Source organism: Akebia trifoliata, chromosome 13 (genome assembly GCF_017979445.1).
Source record: "Akebia trifoliata isolate Shusen 1 chromosome 13, ASM1797944v1, whole genome shotgun sequence".
Taxonomy (NCBI): Eukaryota; Viridiplantae; Streptophyta; class Magnoliopsida; order Ranunculales; family Lardizabalaceae; genus Akebia; species Akebia trifoliata.
In genome coordinates this window covers 13820439-13845205 of record NC_141387.1, presented here as the reverse complement: position 1 = coordinate 13845205, position 24767 = coordinate 13820439, and the positions used below count along the sequence as shown (strand labels likewise).

General features: G+C 35.6%; 1 protein-coding gene across 1 annotated transcript in view; it reads right to left on the bottom strand.

The window, feature by feature from the left end:
- VCL1 (vacuoleless1 (VCL1)) overlaps positions 1-21676 on the bottom strand; it is a 34839-nt gene extending 13163 nt beyond the window's left edge. Inside the window, exons 1-5 of the mRNA XM_086420503.1 lie at positions 20683-21676; positions 18772-19062; positions 14033-14172; positions 866-971; positions 677-769 (exon numbers count right to left, since the gene is read on the bottom strand). Of these exons, the coding sequence (XP_086276629.1) occupies positions 677-769; positions 866-971; positions 14033-14172; positions 18772-19062; positions 20683-21456 (1404 nt within the window). The 5' untranslated portion in view covers positions 21457-21676. The remainder of the gene's footprint in view (positions 1-676; positions 770-865; positions 972-14032; positions 14173-18771; positions 19063-20682) is intronic.
- Between the last annotated feature and the right edge of the window lie 3091 nt (positions 21677-24767).

Sequence of the window (24767 nt, the reverse complement as noted above, 5' to 3'; positions counted from 1 at the left end):
ATATAGTTTGACATAATCCCCAAAGTGAGGTAGGCAACAACAAGGAGCCCATCACCCCAATGCTTGTATTTTCAGTATCCTTTTAATTTTAATACCTTGAATCAGAACAAAGGGTTGCCTAAAACACTATCACAACTCTCTAATCTTTTCATCCTCCTCAACAACCGCACAATCAACTATGACAAGGGAGATGGTATTGCATCTTCTTCCAAAAATGGCAATAAGATTTAAAAAAATGTTTTTTTTTTCCACTTTGAACCATTTCATTCTAGATTATGGGCACCAAACTGTCTCCATTCAAGATGTATTTAGAACTTTTTCTTAGCAGTAACCCTTTTCCACTCAAAAGTATGGAGCAGTAAGAAGAGATAAGAAAAGTTGAGTAAATTATAGATAACTGAAATAGAAATGGTAGAATTCCAAGAGCAGCCCTTTGAGAAGAGTGAATGAAACAGCACTAAGAATTAATGAGCATTTCTTCGCGACTCAATTAGGCAGGCTTATGCTCCCAAAGGAGCCCAAAAATGAGATTCTGAGAAAAATCACAACAGTGATAGCTACAAAATAAAAATAAAAGAGATACCAATGGGGGAAAACAGAAATATAAAAATATTATTCACCAACAAAATAATATTTGTAACTTGTATCATATTAAGATCAATAAGAGAAAACTTACTTTGTTCAAGCCAAGGTATTCCGACACATGCAGTGCAACAAGGTGTTGGTGGGCATTAATCAGACGACCAATTAGAACAGGTGCAGTAAGCAACTGAAATGGACAAGGATATATTGGTATAATTACAGCAAAACGATTACATGAATATAATTATGCAAAATAAACAGTAATTCTTATTGTATTGGTGACCTTGTATTGCTGAATGCTAAGAGGAATACCAATCTCATAGTTGCGCACAGCATTTAACACTCGTAAGGTTTTGCACATTTCTTGAAACCGGTCACGTGGAACATAGCTGCCAAAGCCAACTGAATATCAATATCAAGAGAGAAATCAGAAAAATAAATAAATAAAAGCTTTATTATTTAATACCTTAAAAACTACTAGGGTACAACAAGTAACATAATATGGATACAAAGATAACACTTATGCATGGATATCAAAATACAAACAATGTTAGTGTAGAAAAATTGAATTTATTGAGAATTCTTGGATGATCATTACAAATGCCCCAATAGTGGTATTTATAGACCAACTATCCTATTACAAGAATAATCTAGAACTTCAAGAATATTCTAGAATAATAAACCAACTATCCTATTGTAGAACATTACAAGAATATTCTAGAAAGTTAAGAGTAATCAAGAATAATCAAGAAGAATATCCTATTTTCTTGATTCTATGAGATCAGATTTCCGGATTCTTCTACACTCCCCCTCAAGTTGGTGCATAGATGTCAATCATGCCCAACTTGCTTATCAGATGTTCAAAGTTAAGTCTAGCAAGCCCCTTAGTCAAGATGTCGGCTGTTTGCTGACTAGAAGGCACAAACGGCAAGCAAACAGTTCCAGCTTCAATTTTTTCCTTAATGAAATGTCGATCAATCTCAATGTGCTTCGTCCTATCATGCTGGACAGGATTGTGAGCAATACTTATTGCAGCCTTATTGTCGCAGTACAGCTTCAGAGGAAGTTCCACAATCATCTTGAGTTCTTCGAGGATTCTGTATATCCACAATACCTCACAGATCCCTTGAGCCATTGCTCTAAACTCAGCCTCTACGCTACTTCTCGCAACAACATTTTGCTTCTTGCTTCGCCAGGTAACCAAGTTTCCCCACAAAAAGGTGCAATACTCTGAAGTAGATCTCCTGTCATTCACTGAACCTGCCCAATTTGCATCAGTAAATACCTCAACACTCCTTTGATTTGTCTTTTTGAAAAACAGACATTTTCTAGGAGTAGACTTTAAATATCTCAAAATTCGGTAGACCGCCTCGAGGTGTTCTTCATAAGGTGCGTGCATAAATTGACTAATAACACTGACAGAGAAGGCAATATCCGGTCGAGTATGAGATAAATAGATTAGTTTTCCAACCAATCTCTGGTATCTACCAGTATCAACAGGAACACTTCCCTCTTCCCAAAGCTTTACATTGGGATCCATGGGAGTCTCAGCCGGTCTGCAACCGCTTAACCCGGTTTCCTTCAAAAGATCAAGAATATACTTTCGTTGAGAGACAACGATTCCTTTCCTTGAACGAGCAACTTCCATGCCAAGGAAATATCTTAGTGCTCCCAAATCCTTGATTTCGAATTCTAAAGCAAGGCTCTTCTTCAATCTCTCTATTTCGATCACATCATCACCTGTGAGAATAATATCATCAACATAAACTATTAGCACAGCAACCTTTCCTTCATGAGAAAACTTGAAAAACAAGGTATGATCAGCTTGTCCTTGAGAATATCCTTGTTTTTTGACAGACTGTGTGAACTTCTCAAACCAAGCCCTTGGAGACTGTTTGAGACCATACAGGGACTTTTTTAGTTTGCATATTCTTGAGCCAAACTTCTCCTCAAAGCCCGGCGGACTATCTATGTACACTTCTTCCTCCAAGTCACCATTGAGGAAGGCATTCTTCACATCTAGTTGTTGCAAGGGCTAGTCCAGATTAGCAGCAATAGATAAAAGTACTCTCACCGTGTTTAATTTTGCAACAGGAGCAAAAGTCTCAGAATAATCAATGCCATATGTCTGGGTGAATCCCTTTGCCACCAACCTAGCCTTGTATCTTTCCACTGAACCATCAGAGTTGTACTTCACAGTGAAGACCCATTTACAACCCACAGTGGTCTTCCCAGCTGGCAATGCCTCAACACTCCAAGTATTGTTCTTCTCAAGAGCTTTCATCTCTTCAAGTACTGCTTCCTTCCACTTTGGAACCTTTAGAGCCTCCTGTATACTATTAGGAATTTCTACACTGGACAATTGAGAGGTAAAAGCAGCAAGAGATGATGACAATTTCGAGTATGATACAAATTTAGACAGTGGATGACTAGTATAAGATCTAACCCCTTTACGAAGAGCTATAGGAATGTCTAAATCAGAAGGCTTAGACTGACTGTTGGAAAGAGAAAGAGAATTACCTGTAACAGACTCAGATTGTTGATTCGTCCTTGGTTCAGAATCATGGCTGTGCTGTAGAGTCAATTCGTCTTTCTTTTTCTTATGATTCTTCTTCAAGTAAACAATCCCTTTCCAAGTTCGGTCACCATCCTTGAATCTATTATCATGTTGTGACATTATAGTAGGTTGTTCCTTATTTTCGGTTTCCAAAATTTGTTGTTCAGAATTCTGATTTTTAAATTGTTTTTCAAATGTAGGTCTAGACTCAGGGGAAACATCACTCATAATAGGAGGATTTTCAAGGAATGAATCTTGGCCATTTACTGTAGGTGCAAAGATACTAGACTCAGATTCTTGCAAGAGAAACACATCATCTTAGAGAAAAACATTGCCCGAGTTAAAATCTGAATCTTCCTTAAAAATCTCCCCCTGAAGATGAATATCCTTAAAATATGGTTGTTTTTTTTCAAAAAATTAACATCCATTGTGACAAAACATTTTTTCGATATCGGGTCAAAACATTTATAGCCTTTCTGAGTTGGGGAGTAACCAATGAAGACACATTTTATAGCTCTGGGCTCAAGTTTTCCAATTTTTCGATGTTCATGAACAAAAACCGTACAACCAAATATTTTTAGAGGTAGATCAGCAGAAAGTCTAGTAGTTGGAAAACAATTTGTGAAAACTTGGAAAGGAGTTCGAAATTGTAAAACTTTGGAGGGCATTCTGTTTATTAAGTACGCAGCAGTTAAAACAGCCTCTCCCCATAGATACTTGGGAACTTTAGTTGTAAAAAGTAATGCACGAGCCACCTCCAACAGATGTTTATTTTTTCTTTCTGCAACACCATTCTGTTGGGGTGTATCGATGCAAGAACTGTGATGAATTATTCCTTTTTCAAGAAAAAAATTTCCCAAGGTCGTGTTAAAATACTCTTTCCCATTATCACTCCTGAAAACTGTATGTTAGTTTGAAATTGAGTCTGCACCATATTGTAAAAATTTTTAAAAACGCGTTCGGCCTCTGATTTTTCTTTCAATAAATACACCCAGCAGAGTCGAGTATGATCATCCGTAAATGTGATGAACCATCTCTTGCTAGAAGGTGTACTTATCTTATTAGGACCCAAACATCACTGTGAATAATAGTGAAAGGTTTTGATGGTTTATATGGTTGTGAAGGAAAAGATGTACGGTGGTGTTTTGCAAATTCACATATTTCACAACACATGAAATATAGATGGATCTTTATTGCCAAACAACTTAGGAAATAAATGTTTTTAAATATTTGAAACTTGGATGACCTAATCTTAAATGCCATAACATAATATTATTATTGGAAACAGAAATAGATTCAAAGCAGGAACTTATTTGTTGAGATTGTCGCCTCGATTCAGATCCATCATCAAGAAATAGAGTCCTCCACTCTGTTTAGCACTGCCAATCATCCTCCCCGAGGTCAAATCCTGGAACACACAATGAGTTGGAAAAAATTAGTTTGACAATTTTGATCACGGGCTAGCTTGCTGACAGACAAAAGATTACAGGAAAGTTTGGGAACGTGAAGAACATCGTGAAGAGTGAGTGATGGAGATACTATAATAGAACCTTTTCCTGCAATGGCTGAAAGAGAGCCATCTGCAATCTTAATTTTCTGATTACCTGCACAAGGATTATACGAAGAAAAAAGATTTGACAACCCTGTCATATGATCGGTTGCACCTGAATCGATAATCCAGGTGCGATCAGGGTTGACACCAATGAGAGCTATTTTCAGGTAATTACCTTTTTGAGCCAAAGAACAAGTAGGATTTTTCTGAGACTCAAGAATCTTGTACAGTTGGTCTATCTGCTCCTTGGTGAAAGGAAACGAATTTGAAGAAGACTGCTGCTCTTGATCCGAGACACTGGCCTAAAGTGCACGCCCCGCTCCACCAGACTTCTTCCAGTTTTGAGGCTTGCCATGAATTTTCCAACAGGTTTCCCGTGTGTGCCACGGACGTTTGCAGTGATCGCACCACGGCCGTTCAGAACGCTTACCATCCTTCTTCACCTCCTCCTGAAAATCTCGAGTTACAAAGGCAGAACTTTCTACTTCCGAGTTAGCAGTACTAGGAACCGATTTGTTGTTAAGCATCACACTCTGCCGTGCTTCTTCTCTCTCGAACATCTGAGAAGGCCTCACGAATTGTTGGCAGAGGAGTTTTCCCTAAAATTCGGCCCCGCACCTCGTCTAATTCTTTGTTAAGTCCTGCTAAGAACATAAATACACGATCATTCTCCTGTCGTTTCATGAACCGGACACTATCATTCGCACACTCCCAGACATCATCATAACAGAGGTCTAACTCCTGCCACAATGTCATCAACTCGTTGTAGTAGGAGGTTACATCTCGGTCACCCTGTTTCGCGTGCCAAAGTTTGGATTTTAAACCAAAAATTTGCGAAGAATTTTCTAGATCGGAATACGTATTCCTGACTGCTTCCCAAACATCTTTGGCCGTCGGCAGGAACATGAAGGGCTTGCCAATTGCGGGTTCCATTGAGTTCACTAACCACGCAATAATCAAAGAATTTTCTGATTTCCAGGTCTTGAGAGTCGAATCTACATCAGCAGGTTTTGTCACTTCTCCTGTCAGATATCCAAGCTTCCCCTTACCTTCCAAAATCAAACGAACGATTTGCGACCATTCCGTGTAGTTTTTTCCATTTAGACGGTAGATATTTAATTGGAACGAATTCGTGGACCCTTCTGAACCACTAAATGAGATGGAGGAGTTCAGGTTCGGACTTGTGGTGCTTTCCCCTGACACCACTGAGTCCTTACTAGTCGCACCGGTTAAAACCGTCTTCCACGGATTTTGACTCGCCATAGGTAATCCCTAGATCAGAACCTAGTGCTCTGATACCATGTAGAAAAATTGAATTTATTGAGAATTCTTGGATGATCATTACAAATGCCCCAATAGTGGTATTTATAGACCAACTATCCTATTACAAGAATAATCTAGAACTTCAAGAATATTCTAGAATAATAAACCAACTATCCTATTGTAGAACATTACAAGAATATTCTAGAAAGTTAAGAGTAATCAAGAATAATCAAGAAGAATATCCTATTTTCTTGATTCTATGAGATCAGATTTCCGGATTCTTCTACAGTTAGATAATAGACAAATGGGCATACAATAGATATTGAATGCCCTGCAGTTTTCCCAATATGATGCAACTCTTGTATTATTTGGGCATAGATATGGTCTCTGTAATATTGCAGGAATAATAAAATGTAATTATATGAATAACAAAACTCAAGAAACACTAAACAACATGGTGGCACAAACTTTTGTAGTTTATGCAAAGTGAATGGGGAATCTTCAAGTCGTGTCCTACGTCACTGTCGGTATGCAAAACAGATTTGAAATCACTTCCTATCCTTGTTCGGGGTTTATGGGTGCTTTCCTGGCTCAATTAGAACCTTCTTCGAAATTTGGGCGCAATGGGGCTTCTCATTTATTAAGGCTGTTAGGAGTATTTAATTATTAGTAGTAGGGGTATACATGTATCTTCATTTTATGTTAGACTTAATATATTTATATATATATGGGCTGATGGTTAGGGATGGAGTCACTTTGACTCCTCCCACGTTCTCTCCATTCTTCTCTTCTCTTCTCTCCTCAAACTCTTATTCTACATGGTATCAGAGCACATCATGAAATATGGGTTTGAGTTTTCCTCTATTTTTGTTATCTTTTCTTCTATGTTTCCTCTTGATTTTGGAAAATCAGATTTTCTTGATCTGATTCAAGCTTACAACTTCGTTGGGATTTTAAATCCTCTATGTAGAGGATCATTTTTTGCTCGTGGGTGCGTATATGCCATTATTTGATCAAGTCACAGAAGGATTTTAGTTGTTTGATGTTGTTGTGGGTAAGTTTCGTGGCTTTTTTTGTGTAGTTGAAGGTGGTAGTTGTTATATGTGTATTTTTGGGCTTAACAATTTCACTAGAGAGATTTTCCTCAATGAGTATTTTGGAGATTTTTCACCAGTCTCGATTGTATGGAATTTTCATCGGATTGATTTTCTACTAATAGAAAATCGATAAAGAAAGGTATTTGAAAACCCTTGAATCCGAACACCGCAAAATTGTAGAAAAGTTTTATTATGTTTTTCGTTATTGATTTATGAAGCAGAAAACAATTATGGGGATTTTTCAAGACTATGTAAGGGTTCAGATGACTTCCATTAGACTCAATGGAAGCAATTACATACAATGATATTTCTAAAAACAAAAGAGAAACGCAGCCACTTGATCAGGGACAAGCCTAATTCTAATGACCCTACTATGATTAAGGCATGGGAGCAAGAAGATGCTCAGATTGTGACGTGGATGTGGAACAATATGGAGCCACACATTAGCCTGTGTTTGGATTGAGGGAAGTGGAGAGAAGAGAAACTCATTAAGAGAAGAGAAGAGAAGAGAAACTCAATTTCTCTCCAACATGTTTGGATTGGCAAGAGAGAATTGGGGATAATTTTGGAATTTTAAAATATCTTAAAAGAGATCTAGGGGTAGAGTTGGAAATAAAATATTTTAAAATGTTTTCTCTCCTCTTCTCTCCCCACTCAACAATCCAAACAAGAGAAATGGAGAGGAACTCATTTATTTTCTCTTCTCTTCTCTGCTCTCCATTTCTCTCAATCCAAACACAGCGTTAGTGTTATGTTCTTGGACACTGCTAAGGAGATATGGGAACGTGTGAAGAATCTGTACTCGAGATCTAATAATATCACTCGGATTTATGAACTCGCACAAGATTATTTTTCTCTACAACAAGATGACAAGACACTCGAGCAGATTTTTGCAACCATGATGCATGTACGTGAGGAATTAAATCAGTATCAGCCAATTACTAGTAATATTCAGAAAATGCTGAAACAAAGGGAGGATATGGATGTAATTAGGTTGTTATCCTCACTCAGGACAGAGTATGAGACTCTTAGATCTCAAATCTTGGGTAGCCAAGACCTCCCATCTCTTGCTGATGTTTTTTCCCGACTTCAGAGAGCCATGTTATCAGATAGCAATAGTGATGGTGGTGATCGTTCAGCTTTAGTGGTTCCTGGAGATCGCGGAGGCCGTGGTCATGGTAATCGTGGCTGTCGAGGGGGTGGTGGAGATTCAGAGGGAGGCCATGGAACTCGTAAGTGCACCCACTGTGGCCTTGATGGTCACACATTAGACTGTTGTTGGGATTTACATGGTAGGCCCACTGCCTATCATGCTTCATCATTGGTTCAGGATGCATATCAAGCACCTACTCCTACTCCTTCTGATCAGATTATGGAAAAGGAGTCATTCTTTCCGAGGAAGAATATGATAGACTCATTGCTAGATCTTCTCAGTCCAAAGCTTCCTCCTCTACTACTACTTTAACCTAGACAGATATGGCATCCACTTGTTTACTTTCCACATCTGGTCGTTGGATCATTAACTCTAGTGCATCAAGTCATATGATAGGTAATTCTAGTTTGTTGTCTTCTTTTCGTTCTTCTACTTATCAAAGTGTGAAACTAGTAGATGGTTCATTTTCTAAAGTGGTTGGGTACAACTCAACCTCATCCTTATATTTCTCTGTCTTCTATTTTTTGTGTCCCCAAATTTCCTTTTAGCCTTTTATTTGTTAGTCTACTAACAAAGAAATTACAAAGCTCAGTAACTTTCTTTCCCGATCGTTGTATTTTTCAGGATCTAAAGTCGAGGAAGACGATTGGTAGCGGGCAAAAGTAGATGGCCTCTATTATATGCATCATGCTTCTGCCAGTTCAGCACTTAATTCATCTACTAGCTCTTTTTAGTGGCATTGTCGGCTCAATCATCCATCTTATCGGGTTTTACGCAATTTAATTTCTAATTTGAGTCATGAGTCTCTATTTAATTATGAAACATATCTTTTAAGTAAACATCATCGTGTTTCTTTTCCATCTAATATTAGTAGTAAAGCGTCTAGTCCTTTTCATTTAATTCATTCAAATGTTTGGGGTCCAATAAGAATTACATCACATCTTGGTTTTAAGTATTTTGTTACATTTGTGGATGATTTTTCAAGAATGGCTTGGTTCTTTCTGATGAAAGATCATTATGAATTGTTTACTATTTTTAATGCCTTTCATATGGAAATACGAACTCAATTTGGTTTGCCAATTTGTGTTTTACAATCTGTTAATGCTAAAGAATACTTTCTTGGTGATTTTAGTATTTATCTTCGTTCTCTTGGCATTATCCATCAATTGTCATGTATACACACACCTCAACAAAATGGCGTTCCTGAACGAAATACGAATCCATCTTATCGGATTTTACGCAATTTAATTCCTAGTTTGAGTCATGAGTCTCTATTTAATTATGAAGCATGTCTCTTAAATAAACATCATCGTGTTTCTTTTCCACCTAATATTAGTGGTAAAGCGTCTAGTTCTTTTCATTTAATTCATTCAAATGTATGGTGTTCGATAAGAATTACATCACATCTTGGTTTTAAGTATTTTGTTACATTTGTGGATGATTTTTCAAGAATGGCTTGGTTCTTTCTGATGAAAGATCATTATGAATTGTTTATAATTTTTAAAGCCTTTCATATGAAAATACAAACTCAATTTGGTTTGCCAATTTGTGTTTTACAATTTGTTAATGCTAAAGAATACTTTCTTGGTGATTTTAGTATTTATCTTCGTTCTCTTGGCATTATCCATCAATTGTCTTGTATACACACACCTCAACAGAATGGCGTTCCTAAACGAAAGAGCCGTCATCTTTTGGAAATTGCCCACGCTTTAAGGTTTCATAAGAAGGTTCCCAAAACTTTTTGGAGTGATGCCATTCTTAATGCTTGTTATTTCATTAATTGGATGCTAAACACTTGTTCTTGATGGTAAATCTCCATATAAGATTTTATTTCCTAATAATCATTTTCACCTTCCTCCACATGTTTCTGGTTGCGTTTGCTTTGTTCATCATTTGGGACTAGAAAGAGACAAGTTGGATCCCAAAAATCTAAAATCTGTCTTTCTTGGGTATTCGCGAACATAGAATGGTTATAGATGCTACCGTCCTACTTTACGCAAATATTTCGTATGTACAAATGTTACCTTCTTTGAGTTAATTCCTTATTTTTGTGACAATTCTTCTACTGACTTTGTTAGTAGTCCTATAACATTGCCTATTTCTCCAAGAATTCCATTGTTTATTTATGCCATTCCTCCTCTCAAGGTATACTCTAGAAGAAGGGCAACTACGACACTTGTTCCAAGACCCTCCTCTTCTAAAGATCCAGTTCCCTCCTCCTCTGAAGATCCAGTTCCATCGCCAATTCTTCCTTCAAAAGAGTTTCCCATTATTCTTCGTAAAGGTACTCGTTCTTGTCTTACCAGGCATCCAATTGCTAATTTTGTTTCATATAATTTGTTATCTTCTTCATTGTCTTCTTTTGTTTCTTCCATATCTTCTATTTCTATTCCTACAAGTTTCCATGATGCTTTATCTAATCTAGGTTGGAGGACAACAATGGAAGAGGAAATGACTACTCTTCATAGTAATGGGACATGGACTCTCATTTCTCTTCTATCTAAGAAGAAGGTTGCCGAATGTAAATGGGTGTATGATGTTAAGTTTCAACTTGATGGCAAAGTGGAGAGACTGAATGCACGACTTGCAACAAATGGCCATACACAGACTTATGGCGTTGATTATGCAGATACCTTCTCCCGAATAGCTAAAATTGCTTCAATGTGTGATTGTTGCTTTAGCTGCTATGTCAGGGTGACCTTTGTAGCAATTGGATGTAAAAAATGCCTTCCTTCATGGTGACTTACATAAGGAGGTTTATATGGAGCAACCACCTGGGTTTTTGCTTCAAGGGGAAATAGGTCAGGTATGCAAGTTGAGAAAGGCACTATACGGTTTGAAACAGTCTCCAAGAGTGTGGTTTGAGAAGTTGAGTGATGCAGTACTTGAGTTTGACATGTCGAGATGTCAAACAGATCACTCAGTCTTTCATTTATACTATACTGGTGGGTTTATTCTACTAGTAGTGTACATAGATGATACTGTGTTGACAAGGAGTGATGTTAAGGGAATTGAAAGGCCAAAGTCGTTTTTGCAATTGAAGTTTCACACTAAGGGCTTGGGTAAATTAAGGTATTTTCTTAGTATTGAAGTGGTTCATTTAGAAAGTGGTATTAGTCTTTCCCCGAGGAAGTACACTTTGGACCTTCTAGATGAGACTAGTTTACTTGGGTCCAAACTTGTTGATACATCCATGGATCCTAAGCAGAAGTTGACTACTAATGAAGGAGGTTTGTTGGATGATCCAAGCAGGTATAGGAGGCTAATTGGAAAATTGAATTACCTCACTATTATTAGACCGGATACCTCCTTTGAAGTTAGTACTATTAGTCAATTTATGGAAACTCCTAGAATACCTCATTGGATTCCAACACAGCGTATTATCGAGTATTTAAAGGGCTCCCCTAATTGTGGATTATTGTATAAGGCCAATGATCATAATCATGTGGAAGAGTATACCGATGCAGATTGAGATGGTCTTCCATCTAATAGGAGATCCACCACTGAGTATTGTACCTTCTTGGGAGGTAACCTTGTGACATGGAAGAGTAAGAAACAAACAATTGTTATGAGATCTAGGGCAAAAGCCAAGTACAGAGTCGTATCTCACGTCTTGTGAGCTAGTATGGTTGAGACACCTCTATTAGGAGCTTGGTTTTACAGTGAATACACCAATGAGACTTTTTTGTGATAACTAGGCAGCCATACACATCACATCCAATCATGTGTTACACAAGAGGACTACAAATATTGAAGTAGATTGCCACTTTATTCGTGACAAACTACTTAGAGGGGAAATTACTACTCTATTTGTGAAGTCTAAAGATCAGTTAGCTGATTTTTTTACAAAGTCATCGAGTTTTAGTAGAGTAGAGTATATTTGTAACAAGCCGGGATTATATATATATTCTCCAACTTGAGGGGGAATGTTAGGAGTAATTAATTATTAGAAGTAGGGGTACATGTGTAATTTCATTTTATGTTAGACTTAATATATAAATATATATATATATGAGCCAATAATTAGGGTTGGAGTCACTTTGACTCCTCCCACATTTTCTTCATTCTTCTCTTTTCTCCTCAAACTCTTATTTTACAAAGGCAAAGAGGATTTTGTTAAGCATTACTCTTTTTGCTATTTGTTGGAATATCTAGAAGGATCGTAATAGAAGGATCTTTGATGGGAAAGAGACTGATGTTATTGGGGCTATAATCTCAATTTTAGCTCTTTTGTTCAACTGGGGTAAGATGTTTAAAGTGTTTAAAGGGGTGTTTTTTGAAGAATTTCTGGTAAAATGGGATAAGGTTTGTAATTTGGAGGAAGAGTAATCTTTGCAAGGCTGTTGTTTTTTCTGTTTTCAGGCTGCTTTTTTGCTTTTTGTTCTCGTCCTCCCTTTCTTGTAAATTTTGTCTTCTAATAAATTATGTTTGTCTATCAACAAAGAAACACTAAAACAACATAAGTTGAAGGCAACACAATGTATCCAACTGAGGATAATCATGAAAATTCGACTGTACAAGTAGTCTCAGAGCCATTTCACCATTTGTGTGAAAGTCTATAAATAGAAGCACTTGGTGAAAAGAAGAAAAAAGTTGGTTGCCTTTGGAGAGTGGATACAAAACAAACACTTATTTATTGGAAGTTTAGCAAAACCTCAGCAATTAAAAGACGGAATATCTTTATACATTGGCGAAAGGGATGGTTCTTTCTACCATAAAGGTCCACCCTTCACAAAGATCGTCCCTCTAGCCTCGCACGTCCTTCAATAGGATGTATTTCCAAGCTAAGATGCCCAAAAATGGTACATAGTTACAGTTGTAAAGGGTAGTTTAGTCCATTTTATTTCTATTGTCTTTGGTGATTAGATATTTCTGTAGTTTTTTTAAATATAACCAATTAGGGGTCGTGTAGAGACTGAGCTTCCTTTTTCTTCTCTTTTTCTTCATTTCTTTTTGTTCTTGCTTTCTTTAAACCCTACTTCGTATGATGTGCCACTTAGAGAGTACTTCCACAGTGGCATTCGCATAGACTAGAATTCATGGATCTACTCTTTCTCCTTCTTAATCCCTCTATTTCTCCGTCAAAGATTATTGATCAGCTACTTCCAAAAACATGACATACAACTTCTCATTTTTTTATAAGTATAAATTTAATTAAAAAGAGAAGCAAATACAACAATCAGTCGAGATGACCAATCAAAACAAATATATCAAGTATCACAAAAGGATTCCCAATTCTCGAAGAAAACCCTTTTGAACTCTGGATAAAGTTAACACCAAAAATATAGCAACCCTAAAATATTCAACACAGTGTCTCTAGTAGAAGAAGCAACCACTTTGAATATCCTCTTGTTTCTTTCCAACCAAAGCCCCCAGGTCATTGCAAAAGGAAACAACAAGTCATTGCAAAAGGAAGTAACTTCCAAAGGATTCTCTTCCGCCCCGAAAACAAGGTTGCATACCAACCTTGAAACATGGACAATGGCAACTATGGGATGACCCAATTCACTCATTTTATATTCACAGATTTATTACAATATCCAATTTTGTATATATATATATTATATATATATATATATATATATTGCGGTCAAACAAATAAGGAAATCAATAGGAATTAAGAAAATAACCAATGGTAAACCAGGAAATGGGAAAAACGAAACGTAGAAGTATCTTGACGATATAGGTTGGCTTAGCATGTTGAGCTATTCGAGCATCATACATTCATGCAAGGAAATATTTCAACTAGATATGACTTATGCTCCCTTTCAATTGTCATAACATTTAATTGTGTTAAGCACCACCACTATAACTCCCTAAACACCAACCTGCAAAAAGCTTGGCCATAACTGGCAGCTCTTAAAAGTGTTCGTTGGCGTGAAACATCAAATTCATGACCCGCAGCATCAATACAAGCTTCAACTGCCTCAGGCAGGGAGGAGCGAATTAATCGCAAATTTTCATCTGCCTGTCAAAGATGGTAAGAATCCCAAAAGTGATTGCACATGCTTCATAAATCCATGATCAAAAGAAACACATTAAGAAAGTGTTGACAATTACATGAAATATGTATAGTAAAATGTCTAACAACTGAGAAATTAAAATTTCAATGAGTATTTTGTTTTCAAAAGTTCAAGGGACAGCAAATCAAAGATATCATTTTTAGATGCCATGGTATTGTATAAGGGCTCCAAGAAACTAAGCATTTTTTCCATTGTGCAATCGGTAACAGCCTTCCTCATTGATTCTATTTTCTTTCTTTTCAAGTATAGGGAGGTCTTTTCTCTGTCCTTTTTCATTTCAAAGAAATATAATTACTTACAGGAAGGACACAAAAAAAAAAAACCATGAGAGCACATGAAAAACAAAGAGAACATGTGATGCTCCTTTTTTTTCCTAAAGGAGATTTCATCCAACAAATTTACAATATTTCACCAAGAAATGTTTCTTGGCCTTGCTTGGTATACTTGCAAATTCCTGCAAATCAAATCTTAGTGAGCATTTGGGGTTTATGGCTGCTTGCTTGCATCTCCATAAAGTTGCTCTTGCCCCCTTCAAACTCAGTTAAGAAGCTCACCACCATATTAATAAATTTTGATATATATATAAATCAAAAAAAAAAAATTGATATATTTCTATGAAATATATCAAAATATTTTTGTTAGAGTTCTTATTTTGATGTAATGTGGGCCCAATACTTAAGCCAAATGACAAACGTGTTTTTAACATAAAAGAGAGGACGAACCCTATTGGGTGTGACCGACTCATTCTCTTCTCTATTTTCCTCCTCTCCTTAACCCTAATCTTCTAACATGGTATCAAAGCACTTATCTTATATCATTAGATCTACTTGATTTCTCTTCTTTTATTCCCTTTGCTTAATCCCTTTCTTTTCCCTCTTCGATCCAGTACTTCCAAACCTTAAGACCTTGGTTCCAAAAAGGAATTAGGTGTTTGAGGTTTGATTGTTTGCACCTAGATGTTTATCTAGGGCTTTGTTTGTATTTGTTTAAGGTGTTTATGAATGATTGAGAAATTGGTGGACAGTTTTGAAGCTACAAAATTCAATTTCAAAAAAAAAAAAAAACCTACGAATAGTACTTTTGAACAGTGTTTTCTGCTCGAATAGGACTGTGAATAATGTTTTCTACATGAACATTGCTCCATGAATAGTGTTTTTGCAACAAAAAAATCGACTTCTTCAACTTATCGATCAGTAGTTTGAAATTTTGCTCGGATCTCTATTTTTTCCGGGTGTTTTTGGGTTTTGTGATTTTATTCCGCTTGTTGTCATCATTTCGTTGGCCTCTCAACCATAACCACATATCATAGAATATCCCAAGGGATACTCTATTCCACAAAAAATCTCACCAATTTCTCTAATTGCACCTTGACCTTTTTCGGCAGTGAAAACAAGCAAAGGAAATAAACTGGGATGCTACAAAGAGTGTTCCTAATCAGGATCAACTTGCCAGCTTTTGACATACATCTATTTTTCCAAGTTCTCAATCTTGTCCTCGTATGTTCGATGATAGTATCCCAAATGTTTGAAGTCCTATAAGCTTCCCGGGTAGGAGGGAAAATGACCAACTTTTAAGCCAAAATGTCAGGAGCTAAGCCTACTTTAAAAATCTACTTTTCCTCAAGTTAATGGGCAATCCAGACACAGCTACAAAGCAACCTAACAGCCCTTTCAAAAAACAGATCTGGTTTGTGGCCGCATCAGGGAAAATAATTGTGTTGTCAACGAATATCAAATGAGAAACCATTGGCCCCAAAGCTTTGCCCCTAGCCGTCTCAAAGCTCCGATATGCACCGCTCTAGAGATCATCCTACCCAAAGATCCACCACAATGTTGAAAAGAAATAAGGATAAAAGGGTTGCCTTGCATTAACCCTCTAGACCTTTGGAAGAAACCAACTGGACACCCATTGACCAGGATAAAGAAAGAGCCAAAGACACACATTTCCTTATCCACTCAATCCATTTCAACCCAAACATTTCCTTAGAAACAATTTCATATACTGAACAAAGAAGAATTATAGGTCTGAAATCAGAGAACTCTTCCGCTCTGTCCTCTTTAGGAATCAAGGAAATAAAAGTAGCATTGGAGCTGAAATCGAAGAAGCAGTTGTCATAAAAATCTATAATGACAAACATCAAATCATCCTCAATGATCTTCTACCCAAACTAATAAAAAGCCATGGAAAACCCATCAGCCCCAGAGTTTGATCCCCTCCCAACTTGAAAATTGATCAGTAGACTTCATCCTTACCATAAGTTCTTTCAATCCAATCCTTCAAATCAGGAAAAATAGCATCAAACCCCAATTTTTCCAGAGAAGGCCTACAAACATACACTTTTGCATAGAGATTTTTTTAAACTCCACAATGGTATCGCTGATTTTATTCTCATCTTCCACCATCTTGTGGATATAAAGTAGGTTCTTTGAATTGCAGATCTACTCTTTTTTCAAGAGGCCTATGTGAGGGGAGGAAAAATACTAGATAGGGCTTTAATACCAAATAAATGTTTCTAAATTACCTATCAAAAATATATATAAAAAAAAACTATCAAGATCTCTCATAGGTGAGCTAGGTGTGTTATGCAAAATTGACATGGAAAAGGAATATAATATGTCAGCTAAGGCTTTCCATAATCATTGCTCAATCGATTGGGAAAGCCATGTCTTGTCATACGTATTTGTAATATTTTAATGAAAGAAGTATGAAAGCCATGTCTTGCCTAGTAAGATCATCTCTCACTTGTATGTATAACATGATTTCTAACCCTTCTTTCTTCTTTAATAATACAAGAGAAAAAAGAAGAAATGAAAGTTGACAGAACCTACAAATAGTCCCAATATCTGATAAGATAAACAAGAGTTGAATGAGACGGTTTGTTCGTTAAATTTAAAGACTGGTGACAATAGCAGTGAGAAGGAAACAGACAGAAGTCTCCAAAAGGACAAATGTGAAGGCGAAAAAGATTAAGGATATAGGTAGTGATGAAAGATATGGCCCTACATAGAAATGAACAGAAGTAACAGAATTATGGGGCCCGTGTGGATACAGGAGCCAGAAGTACTTAGATCATAAGTACTCCCAAAAGTACTTTTTAAAGTACTGTCTGAAATAGATGAATAATTGTTGTGTGTTTGGATGCAAATTCTTATAAGTACTGTGAGAAATACTTTTAATAGAGTTTTGTGTTTGGGAACTATTCTGGATTTTGTTAAAATGACCAGAATGCCCTTATAAGTATCATTTACTATTTTTAATATTATAACTCAATAAATTATGCTCCGAAAAAAATAAAAGTAAATATTATTTTTATCCATAAAAACTTATATAAACACCCAACAATTATAAACAAATAGAAGATATTGTGAGCAAATATATACAACCACTAAGAAAAAGTTTTCACCACATCAATGGATAGTAAATTTGTGTGTAATTATTTACATCAATCTTGTAAGAAGAAACTTTCAACATTGGTTAGAACCCTCATAGATAAATTATTGAGTGAATAATTGGGGGAGCTAGAAATCCAAATCAAAATGCTACACTAAAAGGTTACCACTACATCAATGGATAGTAATATAATATTATTCAATTGCATTTTTGAGAGTATGCTTGTAATTTTCAAAATTTATGAGGAGCATATTTGTCCTAAATGCTACACCATAAGGCTACCACCACATCAATGATTAGAAATATAATATTATTGCAATTGCATTTTTAGGGTATGCTTGTTATTTTTAAAATTTATGAGGGGCATACTTGTCCTAAATGTTACACCAAAAGGCTACCACCACATCAATAGATGGTAATATAATATTATTCCAATTACCTTTTCGAGGGCATGTTTGTAATTTTCAAATTTTATGAGGGGCATACTTGTCCCAATCATGTCATTTTGACGGTGTTTTGTGGCTCCGCGCAAGAGTAGTTTAGAGAAGTAGCACCATTGATACTTCATGAAAAAGCACAAAAATGACTCCACAATAAAGTAGTTCTCTCCAGGAGCTATTTATCCAAACACCCGTAAAGTGCTTTTGACTCCCGCAAAGAGTCAGAAGCACTTAGAAAAGTCAATCCACACAGGCCCCTGGTTTCCAGCTTATGTGGTTGAGATAAAACTCTGATGAACTGACTTCAGATATGAGAAAAGAGAGGTATATTACTCAGCATGACATCAATTATTTTTACTGTCCATCTCAAGCATGAGCATAAATTTCTTTAATATATTCACTTTTACAGGAAAATATTGTAATAGGTATCAGAAATATATAGCCCTATGGTATAGTTTACTTTATTCCTAAGCTCAATCCATAGTTTAAATTGTATACAACACATTATTATCATTGGTTCAAGAGAACTTTTAAGGCAATGAATAATTAGAAGTAGAAATATTCAGAAAATTTTGATGAAGTCAATTATATTAGGGTCTAAATGACTTAACAAAGAACATATTTACAACCAAAAAAAAAATTTGGTAAGTATTTACAACAAATGAATAGCAAACATAATGAGCATTTGTTTGGTTTGTGCAACAAAAAGCAAACCTTGGCACTCCCCTTGTCAAAGTGATCCAAGGCATCATATAGTAAGGCTGCAGGCTCCGTGCTTCCAATCTTAAAGATAGACACAGTGGAATCAGGGACTAAGTGTAGGAATTCCATACTTGTATTTGAAAGTATCCGGACTCCATCACACTCTGGAATGAGAGTAAGTGGTTCATCATACAGATAGCGCACTGGCTCTCCAAAAGGACCCGCCATCAATAGCACATCATCCCAATAGAGCAACACGGTGTCCATTCCACACCAAGCCATCTCTTTTGGAGGCAAGGCCGACTGCACACAAAAATGAAATGTAAAACCACCAACGAACAAGACCACTGGAACAGGAAAAGGGGGGGGAAAAGAAATTATACTAGAATTGAGAAAAAAATCTGAACATTGACTGAATTGAAATGGAACACTAAGTTATAAAATGGCATCATTTAAGCTTGTTCTACGAGGCTAAAACTAAAAAAGAGATTAAAGAGGTCTTCTTTGAGGATTTTTTCTTTAGATGGGATTCATTGATTTCATAAAAGAGGTGGTTATATGAGCATCAGCCTTGCTCGCTTGGTCCCATGGGGATTTGTTTCATTGTTGTTTGTTTTTTTTTATAGGTCTTCTAACCACCTCATGAGTGGCCCCTCTTGTTTGTCTCTTTACTCTTTCTTGGTGGAATTCTCCTTCTTACAAACAAAATTGGCATCTTTTCTAAATTTCTCCATGTCTACGAAGTGAATTTATAACTTCATGTTAATTATTTAGTGAAATTCTATCAAGAATCTCTATTGTTTCAACAAGTGTATATGCCCAAGTACGAATGTATTCTTGCACTATAGTGCTTTGTTAAAGATATGTATGAGAAGGTTGTGACTAGTGTGAGAGCCAATGGAGAGGACAAAAAATGAGATCCCAATTACAATTGGTATACATCAAGGATCATCTTTGAGTCCGTATTAGTTGTTCTAGTGAAAGATGAAGTAGCTGCTCATATTCAATAGAACAAACCTTAGTGTATGTTATCTGCAGATGATGCAATATTAGATGATGAGACCAGAGAGGAGTCTACGCAAAACTAGAATTATGGATAGGTTGTAAAGTCCAAAGGCTTTAGGATAAGTAGAACTAAGATCGGACAAGTAGAGGGTAAATTTAGTGTTGACACTCGGGGTGAAGAATGTCCAATAAAAATTGATGACCTAGAAATACCCCAAAAATGATAATTTTTCGTTATTTCAAATCTAGCATACATAAAGATGGAGATATTGAAGAAGATGTTACCCATAAAATCAAAACAAGATGGTTAAAGTGGGGGTGCGCTTTTGGAGTGCCATGTGAATTATGCATACCAATCAAATTAAAAGAAAATTTTTATGAGACCATAGTAAGACAAGTTTGGCTCTATGAAGCTGAACTTGGAAGGTCAAGAATCATCATGCTAATAAATTGAGCGTAACAAAGATAAGGATGTTGAGATGGATGGGTGGAAAGCATAGGAAAGATATAATAATAAAAAAAAAGTAAAAAACTAAATAAAATGTAGGAGTAGTTCCAATAGACGATAAACTAAAAGAAAGTCAACCGAGATGGTTTGGTCAAATTCAACAAAGAATGATTTGCAGATCCACTTAGAAGAAACATTCAAGTTAAAAATTCTAAAAATTGAGAAGGACGCAAAAGAACATCGATTGAGTAGGGAAAAAGCAAATATAAACACACTTTCAATAATAGAAGACATGGCTCTGGATAGAGTGGAATGGAGGAACATGATTCATTTAATCCGCTCAAAGATTTGGGATAAATCTTTTATGATGATGAGAGTGTCTCATTATCTCTTCAGCACTAATTGGTTGTCGAAAACTACGTTAAAAATATAAAAAAATGCATCAATTAACAAAAATTTGAACATTTTACCTCACAAACAAATTCAAACATAATCCTGGAGAAATCTGTGGTGATAACGATCAATCTGCCATCATGTGTAAACAAAGCAAGAAACTTCCCATTCAGTGTCACCGCCATCTTCTGCAACGGACCCAAACCCGCCCCTATCTGCTGAACCCCTTCTTCGTCAACCACCAAAACATAATCATTTACCCCAAGAAGCACTTCAACATTCCCCGACATCGTATACTGAGGCTCAATCACCGCAACACATAACGGAAACTCTTCTAAAGTCGGGTCCGAAAGCTTACACGGATTCGGATTCTTGAAATCAGGGATACAAAAGATCTGATTAGCCTCCGTAACACACACCATCCCATTCCCCCAAAACACACATTCCACAACATTTTGCTCGAAACATTCTTTCCCTAACGAGATACTCGGTTCTTGGATCTCGCCATGGACATCGTAACGGTACACGGTTCCGTCCTGTACAACACAGATCAGGATTTGATCGTCGGTCCACGACATACCAACTAGGCGACCGCCCGGGCGGTCCCACCTGGTTGAGGAAAGAAGAAGACCAGCTGAATTGTAGATGTTGAGTTTGCGAAGAGCGGATTCTGCGAGAAGTTGGACGATCTTGGCGTCATCACGGATAACTGCAATTGGGCCTCCGAATGGGGCAGAAGCTATTTTGTTACGAGCGAGATCGACAGTCCATTGCATTGTGTAGATCACTGGTTTTCGGTAGAAGCGATTGAAGAGAAGTTGCCATTCTGCAGCTACTGAGACGCCTGCCATTGTAGAATTTCTAGGGCTAGGGTTTTAGTTTGAGATTAAAGATTTTTTTAATTTTTTTTGAGAGAAGAGAAACACTGGATTACATTTGCATACGAAGCCATTTTGGAGTTGAAAGCTAATAGAATCCTTTCTGAAATCTGAAAGACCTAATAATTATAAATAAATTTAAAAGATAATTCAACTGGTTTGCTTCATTTGTTTTTTTGTTTTTTAATCGATGAACAGATAAAGAGTGGAAAAGGAGGTTTTAAAACTTGGTATTCCGTATGATCTCGACTCTCGACCAGTTACCGAGTTGACTCCTCTGAGTCAGTAACCAAAATAAATTATTGAACTCCTTTAACACTGTATAGTATCTACTTACATTCAAAACAAAAACAAAAAAGACAGAATATTATGGTTTAGAATTTAGATCATTCATCATTAGAAGATAGTCAAAGGGCTGTCAATTGATTGGATCCGGATCCGGATTCAGATCCGAGCGGGTCAATTTGATACCAATCTGGTAGAGATCGATAATCTTGAAATAATCTAATAAGCATAGGATTGGATTGATATTGTATCTCAAAACCTAATATAAAATCTCAATAAATTGTATATTTTTAAAATATATACATAATATAATTATATAATACTCAAATTTTATTGGATCAGATCCCTATCAGATTAGTATATGATTGATCCAAACCCAATCCAACGAAAAATCTCACAATGGACTTGTGGGATGAAAGACTAAATCATCGATCACGACACTTCATTTTTCTTATTTTTTTTAATTGGATGCTAAGAGTCTGTTCTTTATAGAAGCCAGCTTCAGTTCAGAAGTTGGTTTATGGAATAAGCAAAAGCCCAGAGCCTGAAAAGTCACATCCAGTAGAAACTTATTCGTTACAAAAGCATATAAGCTAGAAATTGATGTTCATTTGACAACTTTTTATTGTTGGATTGTAGTAAAATTATCAGAATACCCTTAATGTTGATAATGCACCTAGAATGCACCCAAAATGAGTAGAATACCTTAATAAATATATAATTACACAAAATATACATATATATATAGGAGCAGTTCAACAGCCCTAAAGTTTTCCAAACATTGTGCCAAACATTTTTCAAAACATGGGTTAGAAGCTTTGGAATGAGCTAATTTTTTGTGAGGATGATCTCTATGATGAGGAGATCATCCTCACCAAAAATCAGTCTATTCCAAAACTTCCAAGCCCATCAAAAGTGATTTACAAAAATTGGATGGTCCACGATTCTTCAATTTGTAAACTAGGGTTAGAAATTTCAAAATGAGCTGATTTTTGGAGAGGATGATGTCTTCACCGTAGAGATCATCCTCACAAAAAATCAGCTCATTCCAAAACTTCTAACCTATGTTTTGAAAAATGTTTGACAAACTTTAGGGCTGCTGAACCGCTCCCTATATATATATATATATATATATATATATATATATATATATATATATATATATATATATTAATAAATTTATCTTATAAAATTAGAAAAATAATTATTTTCAATTTAAATAAATTTATAAATTTTATAATTCTATCGAAATTTCGGCAGCATCTCCTCTTAAAAATGAACATATGAAATTTTTCTAATAAAGAAAATATCTGCATAATACACAATCGAACATCCACATAAAGATGAAGGGTGTTTTGGTAATAAAGTCGTAATGATGAATTATTTTTTATCTTGGTAGTAAAGATGAAGGGTATTTTGATAAAGATGAAGGATATTTTGGTAGTAATCCTCTTTTGAAAAATGAAGAGTATTTTAGTAATCCCTTTTTTATTTTTTAAGGTTAGGTTTAGTTGAAAATTTGATTAAAGATGAAGGGTATTTTGGTAAATATGAAGGGTATTCTGGAAGATGAATGGTATTTTGGAAGATAAATGGTATTTTGATAATTCCCTTTTATTTTTTAAGGTTAAGTTTGGTTTGAAATTTGCTTAAAGATAAAGGGTATTTTGGAAGATGAAAGGTAAATGTATTTTGGAAGATGAAAGGTAAAGGTATTTTGGTAAAGATGAAGGATATTTTGGAATATAAAGGATATTTTGGTAATCTCTTTTTATTTTTTAAAGTTAAGTTTGATTGAAATTTTAATTAAAGATGAAGGGTATTTAATGATATTTTGATTAAAATAAAGGGTATTTTAGTCATTTCATTTCATTTTTTAAGGTTAAGTTTAGTTGAAAATTTGATTAAAGATGAAAGGTATTTTAGTAACTACACTTAAGCCATTTTACGTATTTAACTTCCTACAAAAGCCATTTGAAGAACACCCTCTTGGATGACTTCTTTTAAGAGCTACTTTTAGGCTTCAATTAAAATTTGCACGAGCCAAAAAAGTTGGCTTGTAAAACTCAAATGAACAGGGCCTAAATAATTTTTTTTCTTAAATACTTAAAATGCACACCTTATAATAGTGAAATAGTGAAAGCGCCCTCGATCTGTGGGGTGTGCGGATTCGCTTTTGACTTTTAAGGTTTGGTCGTCACCTAGTTATTACGGTCTAGGAACTGAACATCGACTCGAAACGAATAAAAACAACTAATTTACTAAAAAATACTGAGTCCGGGGATCACATTACGGGGTTGGAAGGTGTTAGGTATCAACCTCGCCCGACAAACGCCGGTCTCTACTAATTCCCAAAAACGGCTACATTGCTAAAAATACCTAAATAATAAAAAAAATAAAAATATTTACCTTTGCAACGCAACAATTTTGTTCCCTCAGATCTGATAAAACAACTCCTCGTTTCGTTCTGTCACCGGATTCGCTTCAGATCTTCAAGATGAAGAACCTCCCTCTTAGATCTGAATTTTTCTAATTTTTTTATGGATTTCTAGGTGCTTTTGAAAGATTTCTAGGTGTTTTTTGAGCTAAAGTTGATGTATAAATGTTAGGTAAGGAGTTGGAACTTCAAAATTAAGGTCTATAGGAGTCTAGGGAAGTTTTTTAACTTACTTTTTTTAAGGTTTATTTTTTGATACGAACATAGGTTGTAAGGACCCTTATTTATAGATTTTTTAAAGTACTTTTTAGATAGATTTAGTGTTTAATTATAATTATTTTAGATAGAGTTAGTGTTTAATTATAATTATTTTTAAAAAGAGTTAGTGTTTAATTAGAATTACATTAGATAGTTTTATAGTTAATTAGAATTCTATTAAATAGTTTTAGAGTTTAATTAGAATTATTTTTGATAGTTTTTTAGTTTAATTAGAATTCTATTAGGGTTTTGACTTAAGTCTCACTTGATTGAATAGAATTTAAGATTTTGACTTAAGTCTTAC